At 34.8% G+C, this 12,133-nt stretch overlaps 1 protein-coding gene across 1 annotated transcript in view; it reads right to left on the reverse strand.

The window, feature by feature from the left end:
• The window catches only part of LOC132741818 (sushi, von Willebrand factor type A, EGF and pentraxin domain-containing protein 1-like), a 29,588-nt gene extending 18,155 nt beyond the window's left edge, over positions 1 to 11,433 (reverse strand). The window contains exons 1-18 of the mRNA XM_060730080.1: positions 11,406 to 11,433; positions 10,834 to 11,001; positions 10,292 to 10,450; positions 9,792 to 9,959; positions 9,126 to 9,290; positions 8,521 to 8,676; positions 7,651 to 7,818; positions 6,964 to 7,131; positions 6,585 to 6,743; positions 5,946 to 6,113; positions 5,328 to 5,498; positions 4,774 to 4,941; positions 3,412 to 3,567; positions 2,929 to 3,096; positions 1,985 to 2,158; positions 1,356 to 1,517; positions 750 to 917; positions 105 to 278 (exon numbers count right to left, since the gene is read on the reverse strand). Coding sequence (XP_060586063.1) covers positions 105 to 278; positions 750 to 917; positions 1,356 to 1,517; positions 1,985 to 2,158; positions 2,929 to 3,096; positions 3,412 to 3,567; positions 4,774 to 4,941; positions 5,328 to 5,498; positions 5,946 to 6,113; positions 6,585 to 6,743; positions 6,964 to 7,131; positions 7,651 to 7,818; positions 8,521 to 8,676; positions 9,126 to 9,290; positions 9,792 to 9,959; positions 10,292 to 10,450; positions 10,834 to 11,001; positions 11,406 to 11,433 — 2,848 coding nt within the window. The remainder of the gene's footprint in view (positions 1 to 104; positions 279 to 749; positions 918 to 1,355; positions 1,518 to 1,984; positions 2,159 to 2,928; positions 3,097 to 3,411; positions 3,568 to 4,773; positions 4,942 to 5,327; positions 5,499 to 5,945; positions 6,114 to 6,584; positions 6,744 to 6,963; positions 7,132 to 7,650; positions 7,819 to 8,520; positions 8,677 to 9,125; positions 9,291 to 9,791; positions 9,960 to 10,291; positions 10,451 to 10,833; positions 11,002 to 11,405) is intronic.
• Between the last annotated feature and the right edge of the window lie 700 nt (positions 11,434 to 12,133).

Consider the following 12,133-nt stretch of genomic DNA (forward strand, 5'->3'; position numbering starts at 1 on the left):
GCAGAGGAAAGCTGCAATATTAAATGTTTATAGTACATCATACAGTTTTGTTGTTGAAGCCCTTAACCTGTATAGAAAGCAAGAATCACTACAAACAGGCATACCGCAAGTCGATGGAGCACTGTTCCACGCTCCACTTGAGTTACAAGTCAGAGTTTCCGATCCACTGACCTCGTACCCTGTCGGACAAGTATAAGAAGCTGAAGTCGTAGTACCGTTAGATGAAATTGTAACTGAGGCACCGGCTACAACAAGGCTTGGTAAATCTGGACATGACACTGAAAATAAAATTGAAAAATTGAAAAATGAAACAGTAATCTGGATATAAACATGATCGTTGCATCTGAATAAATTGAATTTTCTTCTGTTGTAATGTTAATAATCAAATATCTAAACTAAGTTTGATTGGACTACACACACTATGAATAATTCTCAAAAAGGCTAGATTTGCATAGTGTTCATATATAAGTACAAATCAGTGCGACTTTGATTGTCTTGTTTACAATATAAAGTGGGTCTATTCGAAAACTAGTCTTGTCGTTCATTTAATTCATAAGTTGATTTATTTATCCGGATGCTGACAGTAAGTGTGTTTGATCAAAAGCCAATTCATGTCGGGAATAAAGTACGACAGTACGGTCATAACAAAACTATATATGAAAGTTGAAATTTTGTCGTGGGACTTAAAGTAGATTTGGACTTCTTCGTAAAGCAAACATTGTAGTTTACAAAATAAGTAGAATATAAACCGCATGTCTGTTCAACTGTTGTCCATGTTCCGTCTTCTTGGCAAGTTGGTACTGTCGATCCGTCCAGAGTGTATCCAACTCCGCATGTATAGACTGCAGTGGTCTGAGTCCCAGTCGTCACCAAAGTGATGTTGCCGTTGTATGGTGACGTTAGGTCTTCACATTTAGCTAAAAATCAAAGAGGGAAATTCAGAAAGTTATCTTAAATACATGAATAGCAAACTTGGCCAATCAATGTTCTTGGAAAGGAAAATGTTCGATGTGTCTTTTTTTCCTTTTCTTGTTTACCGTTTACTCTGAAATCATTGCCAATAGGTCAAGAAAGCAAAGTTAGTGTCAAAGTTTTCGGGGACGCAAACAAACAAGCTTGTTTTATACAACAACAACAATAATGACAATAAATCATGTTGTTTTAATGGTTTTAATATTGCTATCATTTGGTCTTTACGAAATGTTGACAGTAACTTTTGGAAACGAAAGATAAATGATAAAGCTCGGCACACGTTTTAAATAACTTACTTATTACTTATAACAAATTTATACATTTTGTTAAAAAATAAACAGAGAAAAAACATCAACAAACGTTTATTTCATTTTCATACTTACTACAATTCGGATACTCAAGTGCCCATCCGGAGCCATCTGTACCACAGGAAATCGTCTGCTGCCCTACCATTGTATAACCTTCCCCACATACGAAACTGACGCTCAATCCGTCCTCTGATATTGTGAAATTCCCTCCATCTGGTAAACTTGGTGTTCCACAAACTTAGGGAGAAATCAAGAAATACATGATAAGTAGTCTCATAGATTACTTTGCCACCGTATAATAAGATAAGTATCTATTAGTAATTTGATCCAGTTTTCAATACAACTTTGTTCAGGAGAGACAGTTTACCTGTAACTGTTTTTTAACCTGTAACTGTTTTTACCTGTTCCAGAGCCAATTTTGAGGTCAAAATTCAAGATATTTTAAAGGCCTATATCATGCTGATATACATTTTAGAAGGGATGAATTCAGAGCCGGATTTGAGAAGGTTATCTGTAAAAATGCGAATATCGTGAATGCATACAATTCACAGACATCTATAAGAACATATTTACATTTCTTTCAATACGGGAATATCAATGAATGTTACGCAGAAATCTTTTATCAATCTTGAATATGAAACAACCTGATTCAAATTTATCTGCATTGTTTATACTTAAAAGAAAATAATAACACTAATCAATACCACAGTCAGATGGCTCATCGCTCCATGTCCCGTCCGAGTTACAAGTAAGCGTCTGAGAGCCCTTTACTGCATAACCTTGCGGACAACTGTACTCAGCTGATGTTGTCGTGCCGTTTGTTACAAGTGTGACAGAACCCGTGCTCACTGATACAGGTTGTAATGCCGGACATGACACTGAAATGATATTGAACGGAATCTTCCATTAATTTATCATAAACGCAATAACAATAAGCATTTTAATGCAGCAGTCATTTGTATGTCTTGGCCTTTGCAGCTCTACCCCGGACAATTAGGTGATTTTCGGGATAAATAAGCAGATTGAAACAAAAAGTTTTTTTTATCCTTCTGTTTTTCCTTTCCCTGACAGGTAAATCCGTTTACTTCACTTTATTAAGTCATTACAGCGGAGGTAATTTCAAACTCGCAATGCAACGTCATTTAGAAGGGGATTTTTACTATCAGACTGTCCCACAGGGCAAAGCATTGACCAAGGGGTTAAGAATCAACAGTTAAAGCCCCACCACCACCCTCCCATTTCCCCAGGGATGGGAGCTAGGCTAAATATGACTGGTGCATTATGATTAAAGACTTAATATCTTTATACCTGACATTGTGACTTTTTTATTTGATTACTAGTCATTTAAAAAATACCTTGTTTTGGATTTGAGAATACTATACATGGGATGTTATGCTTGCAAAATTTGCAAGTAGTAGACAATGACATTTATTTTTCAAAGCCGAACGTGCTTGATTATGTTAAACTAATAAAGCAGTTGTTCTATTCCAAAAGTATCAAAAGTATTCCAAAAGTATTATATTCAACGCTTTTTAACGCTTTAAACAATTACAGTTGGCTGCTCCTCTCCCTTCTGTTGGTTGTTTTACCCACAAGTATCCCCCATTATTAGCCCTTTACTGTTGTTACATTTACGTCACATTCTTACCGCACTCTGGCAAATCTGCTTCCCAGTAACCACTTGAATTACAACTAGCTATATGGTTCCCTTGAAGACTTGAACCCTCGGGACATGAATATTCTACTCTGGTAGCTGAACCATCACTTGTATAACTCACATTTCCACTCGTAAAACTATCAAGACTTTGGCACTGAGCTATTAAAGGTAGATGAAAAGAGGGTTTTTTTATAAATATTGTTTCGCTTTAAACCGAAATATGCTGCCGTTTCCATCTAAATTTTCCAAATATTTATAACAAGGCGCAATCATTTAAAAAAAGAGTGAACTTTCAACTACATACTTCTGGGGTGGAATCTTTTTGCAAAAAATAGGATAAAAAGCACCACATTATTTGTTGAAAAGAAACTTTCTTACTAACTAACATAATATATTTGATAAAGTAGTATTAAATTCATATACTAGTTACAGACCAAGAAACATCACCAAGTTTTGAAATGGGTAGTCACATACCGCACTGTGGTGTTGCTATACTCCATCCAGTCCCGTCATTGTTACACGTTCCCGTGCTGTCACCGGACAGTGTAAAGCGCGTATTACAAGAAAATGTCACAATTTCACCATCTGCATTAACACTTCCATCGACAGGTGCAACAGGTGTCTCACATTCTTTAAAATACATTAAAGTAAAATGAAAGAGAAGTTCGTCATACACGCTTTCAAAACCACTAAATAGATCTAATATATAATACTAATATAACTATGCGGTATTAATAATAATACATGTTCATTTACAAAATAAATTGAAAGAAAGTTCTCTTAAATGCGCTGATTTGTTTCATGTCATACCGACACAGGTCATATGACGACGTTTCAGCTTTACTGGTGGAGGAAAACCTCAGGTGCCTTTCCGTGCATTATTTCACGGCGCCTGCGTAAAACCACCGAAGTTCCGTAGGCTAGTTGAATAGCTTCTTCACATGAAAAAATCTATTGTCCCTGTCGAGATTGATTCCAAAGCGGTGAGGGGCAAGTGGTTTGAAGTAAACGACCATAACCACTCGGCCACGGACGCCCCAAATGATGCTGAAGTTATATTACTATAGATTATATAGTAACGGCGGAAGGGTCCCATACCGCTTTCCATAAATATGGTATAAAAATGCCACCGTCTCATCTATAAAATATAAGATTTGAAACTTTAAGATATCCATAAAATCATATGCCCTAATAAACTACATGTATAATATGTGTAAAAGCAAACTTCGGTCGATCAGTCCACGCCAAAATTAAAATAATTATCATCAGTTATAAATTGAATTTTATTAAATATGTCAAAATTTGTTATTGTGGTTGGTTTTGAAGCCTGAAGTAAAACTTGAATTTCTTGAGTAAAGTATAATTCCCAAAACATGCAAAAAATGGTCTAAAAGGACTTGTTCAATTTTGGATTCCGAACAAGCCATTCAAAAATAATTGAGCCGCGTCACGACATAACCAACATAGTGCGTTTGCGACCAGCATGGATCCAGACCAGTCTGCGCACCCGCGCAGTCTGATCAGGATCCATGCTGTTCGCTTACAAACCCTATAACAAGTAGTGAAACTGATAGCGAACAGCATGGATCCGGATCAGACTGCGCGGATACGCAAGCTGGTCTGGATTCATTCTGGTCGCAAACCCATTATGTTGGTTTTGTCGTGACGCGGCTCAAATATTTTCAATATCAAAATAGGGAACATTGAGTTACCGACAGTATATTGTCTTGTCAAACAGCACAGCTCTAATAGGCTGACTTGGCTCTATACTGGTTGAAAATGCCAATTCCTTCCGGGTCTTCAGTTAAAGAGATAAATGACTTTAGATACACTCACTACATTCAGATGCCGGGTAATTCCAGTTTCCATCTTTCCGACAAGATATAGTCTGTATTCCTAATAAAGTATAACCGTCCGCGCACGTGTAAGCACCGGTGGTCGTTTGTCCGTCTGTACTAAGAGTCAGATTACCACTTGCAGGATGATCCCTGTCTTTACATTGAACTGTTATAGTAAGAAAATCTTAATGAATGATAAATTTGTTAATGAGAATAGATATATTTATACTAGCTTGCTGATCGTGGGAAATGTATAATTTACTATTGGAGGAGAAGTACCACATGCAAGACTTATCATGTTTTGCATTCCATATAGATTTAGCAATATTTGGCATTTATAGCATGTGTATATATAAATCAGAAATATCTCGATTATAATTATGCTGTTAGGAATCTACTTTTGAACTGAATTATATTTGACTGTCAGGTTTAATCCAACAAACAAACAAACAAACAAACAACAACAACAAACAAGAACTATTTGTCACTTTTACTTACAAAACAACCATAAACATATAGATTGATACGCAAGAATAGAAAATACAAACTTACCACACTGTGGGCTATTATTATCCCATAGTCCAGTATTTTGGCACGTGAGGTCGCTATACCCATCCAATGTATATCCAACATCACAATTAAACGTGGCCTTTGTAACAGTATTATCATCACTGTATAGAGTGAAGTTTCCGCCACTCGGTGCTGTAAGTGCTCCACATTGCGCTGGGGGATGGATTGGAAATATTTAGCAGAACGATAATAATTTCAATACATTATAGTTTCATAATATCATTTATCGAATAAAACATTTTTGTTATTGCTATCTGTTGTAATTATTTCTAAAGATAATACGGATACTAAGGATATAATGAAAAGGGTTCTTCATTAGTATATCAAACTTTTCATGCGGTATTTCCGATATTTTCACTCGCCTATGAGAGTACAATTTTATAAAATATTGAGCATGAGAAAGTAATCAAAATCCAGTTAAATCAAGCAAATATCCTACAAAGATGTCATACTATATCATGAGCTTAGCATACAACTAATGAAAATGACACTTTCACATTTTTAAAAACATAAATCAAGTTGTATATCATTAAATCGATTTCAATCAATGTTACCGCATTGGTTATCAGATTAAATGCAAATGTATGGTAAGATTCCTACTGCACGTGGATTGACTAGAATCCCACGTGCCGTCAGAGTTGCACGTGATCTCCTTCTTTCCGCTGATACTGTAACCAATGTCACATGAATATTGTACTTTTGTGTTCACACCGTCCGTTGTTGATTGCACAGAGCCTCCCGAGACTACGTTTAGAGCTTCGCATGGAACTAAAATGACCGATTTAATATTTCAATGTAAGTAATACATAAAATAACATTTCATTCCATTGAGCTATGAAAATTGCTTTATACCTATAATGAGATTTACCATTATTTTTTAAAAGTTGTTTGTCGTCTAATATCTAAAACTGACAAGCAAACAATACCGTATACATGTCAAACTGGCCGGATGCATAAGCCGACTGTGATAGCTGTAGTGTCATTCTTTATCACAAGACTTTTCGAAAATAGATCAATATATTTTAGCCTGCTGAGAAATTGTCTTCTGCTAAAAAGAGTCGGCTGCTGATCTTTTTAGATTTTATCTACTTTTTTCAAAATTGGAAAAAAAAATTACTGTCAAATAGCATTATCTTTGAACCTTACCAGTCTCTGAATTCTGGTTTGCTGCTAATCTACAGGCAAATGCTTTTGATGATGATCGCTGACAATAGTCTAAAAGTTCCAATGTTCACTTACCGCATATTGGATCATTGCCGCTCCAGCCTGTCCCATCAGAGGCACAGTCTCGGTAACTAGAGCCATTCATACTGTAGTTGACGTCACACTGGTAATATACGGACTCCCCGTTATCTGACAATATCGTCCCATTAGCTGGTACAGATGCCGCGCTACAGGCTATAGTTTCAAACGAAAAAAAAAAAACGATTTAAAGATAAAAGTACATGTATATTTTACTTGATAGTTTGCCAATTAAAAATGAACACGTAATTATGATTATGAAGTTGCATGTACCTGGAATCACTTGACGATGAATATTAACGATTAAAGGACCATTCTGTTGTTTTTATTTTCAATTTCAGAAATAAATTTTTCAGCATATAATACCACCACGTACAACATGTAGGCTGTGTGTTTGTCCATGTACCGTCTGTTTGGCAGGTGCTTGTTGACTGACCGGAAATGTCATACTCGGGTGCGCATTCGTACTGCGCTGTGCTTGTGACGCCATCTGTATTTATAGAAACTGTACCACTATCCGGATTTGTCAAATCTGGGCATTTCACTTGAAGAAAATAGGAAACATTCAATAAGCATTATAACACAAGACATTGTATGTGGATATTGAAACAATTCAAGAATAGAAATTATAGCAATATTGGTGCAGTCAGGCCACGTTTTTAGTCGACAATCATTCTACCACGACGATACAGAAATGATTACATACATTGTTCGTTCGTCTGTTCGATTAATTTTGACGATAATCTGTCAGCCATTTTGTGTACAGTGAATACGAAACGCGGGTGTGTAAACTGTCGTGCCATAATACTAAAATTGAAGGCGGTAATTTCATTATTATGGGAATTGACCTTCATCGTGAAGTTTCATTTCACAAGGTGTCTTTGAGACGGTAGCTTATGTCAAACATAATAAATAATATATTTATGTCATAGTGTATAAACAAAATCTGGACAGAACTTGTCTTTATTTTTGATATTGGTTCGTTTTGTATTATTTTTGAAAAAAAGATATCGCAATGAATTAAAAAGAAACTTATTCAAACAAATGAAAACATAAAACTTACCACAAGATGGCACTGTGCCATTCCAGGACCCGTCATTCAGGCAATACGAGAGCTGTTCCCCTAACATGGTGTAACCGACATTACATGAATATGTTGCCAATGTAACTTCACCATCAGTTGACAAGTTAAAATAACCGCCAACAGGACTTGCGAGAGCCTCACAATCATCTGTAATAATAAAGAAAACAAGCTTAAACAGTTACATTATATAACTTTTTCATTAACAGCTATTCTTTACTCCTATTAAAAGGGTCGTTTGAAAATATCAAAACCATGAAAAAGACGGTATGCAGTAAATGTTTCGTTTCGTCATTTCCAGACCTTTTTCCCACCAAGACGCAAAATAGAAGACACGAAAGAATAATTATAATCAACATTTAGTTTGTAATCTTCCTTAAAACAGCTCTTGATTCCAAAAATTAGCCAAAACAGTTGTGTAATAAGATACGATACGATACAACACGATACAATACAATACAATACAATACAATACAATACAATATAATACAATATAACATATATTGATGTTGTTTTTTAGGTGATAAATCATTTAGAAAGACAAGCATATTTGAAATAGTTATGCAACATGTCATTTCTGATAATATGCTAAAAATAATACATTTTGTTCAAATTAGACTGATATTCATCAACTTTGTTAGTTTACTATTTCGATAAATAAATCATTATTTAAAACTAGAACTACAAATTTTGATGAATAAATCTACAAAAACAGCACGATTTAAAATGTGTTATATAGCTTCCTTAGATAACAAAACAAAAAAACAAAAACAAAAAAACAGAAACATTTGTCCCAGTACACCTATTATTTTCAAAAGGGATAATATTAGTAGATAAAATCCACTAACATACCACAGGAAGGTGGATCAGCACTCCATCCTGTGCCATCATCTAAGCACTCTGTTACAGATGAACCTATAAGATTGTAACCTACGTTACAGGTGAACTGGGAACTTGTTCCGTTACCGTCTCGACTTCCATTAGCGGATGCTGTTTGTTCGTCACATTCTAAAATGAAAATGTGAATCATCATCATCATACAATCATCATTATCATTACCATCATCAATATGATCAGTCGTTATCATTATCATTATCATCATCATAGTTATCATCATAACAATATATACCATCAACATCAGTATCACCATATGCTTCATAACTTACATAAATACAAGTCAAACCATTTTTATGACCACCTGTGTATAACGTTCCTATTCAAGTAAAGGAGAGCAAATCAACCAATTAGTGTATAAAACCGATAAAAAATGATCAGAGCACTGAGGATCGGTGGTTGTACTCATGCATATGCCTGTTTGTGTTTAAAACTTTGCACGAAAGTCATCAAAGGTTTTCCACCACCGGTAAAGCCGGAAAATAGTGATGTGACCTGTTTTACTGGTACAAGTATAATAGACAATAAAATATCTATCAAAATGAATGGAAAAAAAGTCTAACCACATGTTGGAATGGTCTCCCAAGTACCAGTATTATCACATACGGCCGAACTTGCCCCTACCACGTGATATCCTGTGACACATGTAAATGTAGCCGTGCTCGTGTAACCGTCCGTAGTGATTGCCAAGTGCAGCGTGTCAGTGTTTGTTATGTTGTCACATGATACTGAAAATAAAAGAATATACATGTATTTAATTTAACGTAACACCAAGAAGAAATAAGAAATAAAAAAGAAATAATTTACATCATTTTGAATTCTTCTATATTTTGTTTTCCTAACTATCTTATATGAATTATTTCTTTCCCTTTTTTAAGAATTTTAAGCGAAAATTATTTCAATCATTTACACGCTTTTCATCAGTGTTCATGTCAGAGGAAATATTCCGAGCATCACGAAACCCAATGACACAAATCTGTCTTCACAGTGTAACGGATTTAATCTAAGTCTGCATGAAAAAATCGAGTTTGCCAATGTCACGATATCCGATATTTACAAGCACTATGCAACCTTTTTGGATGGCTATTTAATCTTAGCATCACAAATAATTTTAACTAACACTTTAATAATTGATACAATTATAATTGATAGGAAAATAAACAGATATTTTATATAATAATTATCAATGTTAGCAGAGTATGCAATTAGATAGTAGGTAAAATTATTACCGCAAGTTGGTGCGCTAGTATCCCATGTTCCCGCCAATAAACACGTGGAGTTTGGAGCCCCTACAAGCGTGTAACCAGCCGTACACGTGAACGATGAAATGGTAGTGGTACCAGTGCTGGCTGGAGTGATACTTAGACCAGATGTTATAGGGATGACGTCGCAGGGATCTGAAATTACAAGCAAGTATGATTCAAAGATGTCAAAGATTAAAATTTAACCATCCATTGACTTTTATCTCCATTTTCCAAGTGTTTCTAGCAGTGAACAGACTGTCCAAATTAAAAGGACGCATCAAAATATTAAGCCATTAATATAAAGACTTTGATATATCTATATCCATCTTTTTTTGTCTAATCTCAAGCTACTAAGAAAATGACGTATTGCCAACAGAAAACTTTCAAAACCAGGTCCCTTCTTGCACAAAGCGGATGCTGAATGCATATGCCTAACTCGCTTTCAACTTTAACAAATGTCAGATAACTTTGACAGTTTTTCTTACCGCATGTTGCTTCTACTCCAGACCAAGTATTTGAATTTGATTGGCAGGTCCGTGTGCGATCACCGTTAAGTACGAATCCAACGTCACAAGAATACGTCAGCGTTCCATCAACTGACGCAACAAGACTTCCGTTTGCAGGAGCAGGTGGTAAAATACAAGCTGAAGAAATATATGTATGCAAGTTTGAACGTGGAAATGTTCGTTATTTTATTCACTTTCTATGGGAATATAATCTTATATAAAAGAGGTCTAAATTTGACAATAACATATTTAGACGTTAAAACAACTTAAAGATTATTAAGTAAATAAACTAAGAACAGATGCATTATTTCTTTCCGGTTTGATACTTTAATGTCGTTTAAGCATTATGTTTTAATAATTGTGCTTTATTTCATTGATATAGATTTTCTGCAAGGTTTCCAGCCAGGCATTTTATACAAGAAATTGCACAATCTATCAAACATTTAACGATTCATATCAGATCCTGCTATACAAATATGCATAATGAATTGCAGATAAACAATAATAAATTTTATACTGACTGCACGTGGGATTTTCATCCGACCACGTGTCATCACTTTGACAGACTCTAGTGTCCGGCCCGGCGAGGGAGTACTCGGAGCTACAGTTAAAGGACGCTGACGTCACCGCACCGTTCGTAGAATAGGAAACAGTCCCACTATCCGGTGCCGTTAACAGTGGACACGTGACTGTCGTGATAGAACACAATATGTTTTAGTTGACTAGAATGCATATTTATATAAAACCAAATCTATTGAGATAGGTAATTTCAAAAAATGAATAAGAGAAAATACTATTTAAAAATGTTTGCCAATTATGTTGAACTGAAAATTAAACAAAAGTTTAAAAAAATTTAATTTATATTTCTATTAAGCTGAACGTTTTCTTTTATAGCTGTACTATGGATATTAATTTTACGTAAATTTAGTTTCTTACTTCAGTAACACACGGTTTTAAACGAACATGTATAACGTCAATTAAATAAGAAATGTACTTACGACAGGATTCTGCAGATGAAAAGAAAGAAAGAAAAACGAATGAAAAATATTAACTTTGTATAAAAGTGAAGAAACATTAGTAACCCATACCTTACTGCGGAATGGACTTAACTTTGTTTGCATTTGGAATAGTCCATAAGTTGTTGCATTGTATACGGATTTAACTTTGTTAAAATGTGTATAGCAAATAAAGTAGCAGGACAGAGTGCATGAATCTGTACGGCCGGCGCGGCTCTATCTTATTGGCACAGGTTTAGAACTATAATTGGTAATATTCAAAGAGTAAAAATATTTTTACTGAGTGTTAACCCCAACCAAAATTGATTCCAACCAAATTGAATGCAATATGATTTATTCATAAACATTGAGAAAAAAAGGTGTTAGTAACAAGTTTTCTCAACCAAAATTTAAAGACATCAGAAAAAAAATGCTACCCCTAGTTAATCGAATGATAGGAAATTATCAGAAATTTAATTTGACAACGTAAGTATAAAGAATAAGAAATCAACTTACCTGTGGACTTTGTCAGTGTAAGAGTGGCTCCATTACTTTGTCCAGTTAGTGCTGGGACAGTCTCCGGGGTTTGATCCCTCCGACAACTGTTCGGCACAATGGAAGCTTTGGTACCGTCCCCCGATATTGACTGACATGAATAAAATACGTTTGTATATTTACATTACAAATACAAGTTTACATCAAAATTTATGTAAGATTATTTAATATGAAATTGTATTGTTATTTATGTTTTTTGTTGTTGGTTTTTTGTTTGTTTGTTTGTTTTCTTTTAATTTATTTCTTATTTTGTATCATTTATTTATTTTAT

Source organism: Ruditapes philippinarum, unplaced genomic scaffold (genome assembly GCF_026571515.1).
Source record: "Ruditapes philippinarum isolate M1 unplaced genomic scaffold, ASM2657151v2 ctg5090_1_1_1_1, whole genome shotgun sequence".
NCBI lineage: Eukaryota > Metazoa > Mollusca > Bivalvia > Venerida > Veneridae > Ruditapes > Ruditapes philippinarum.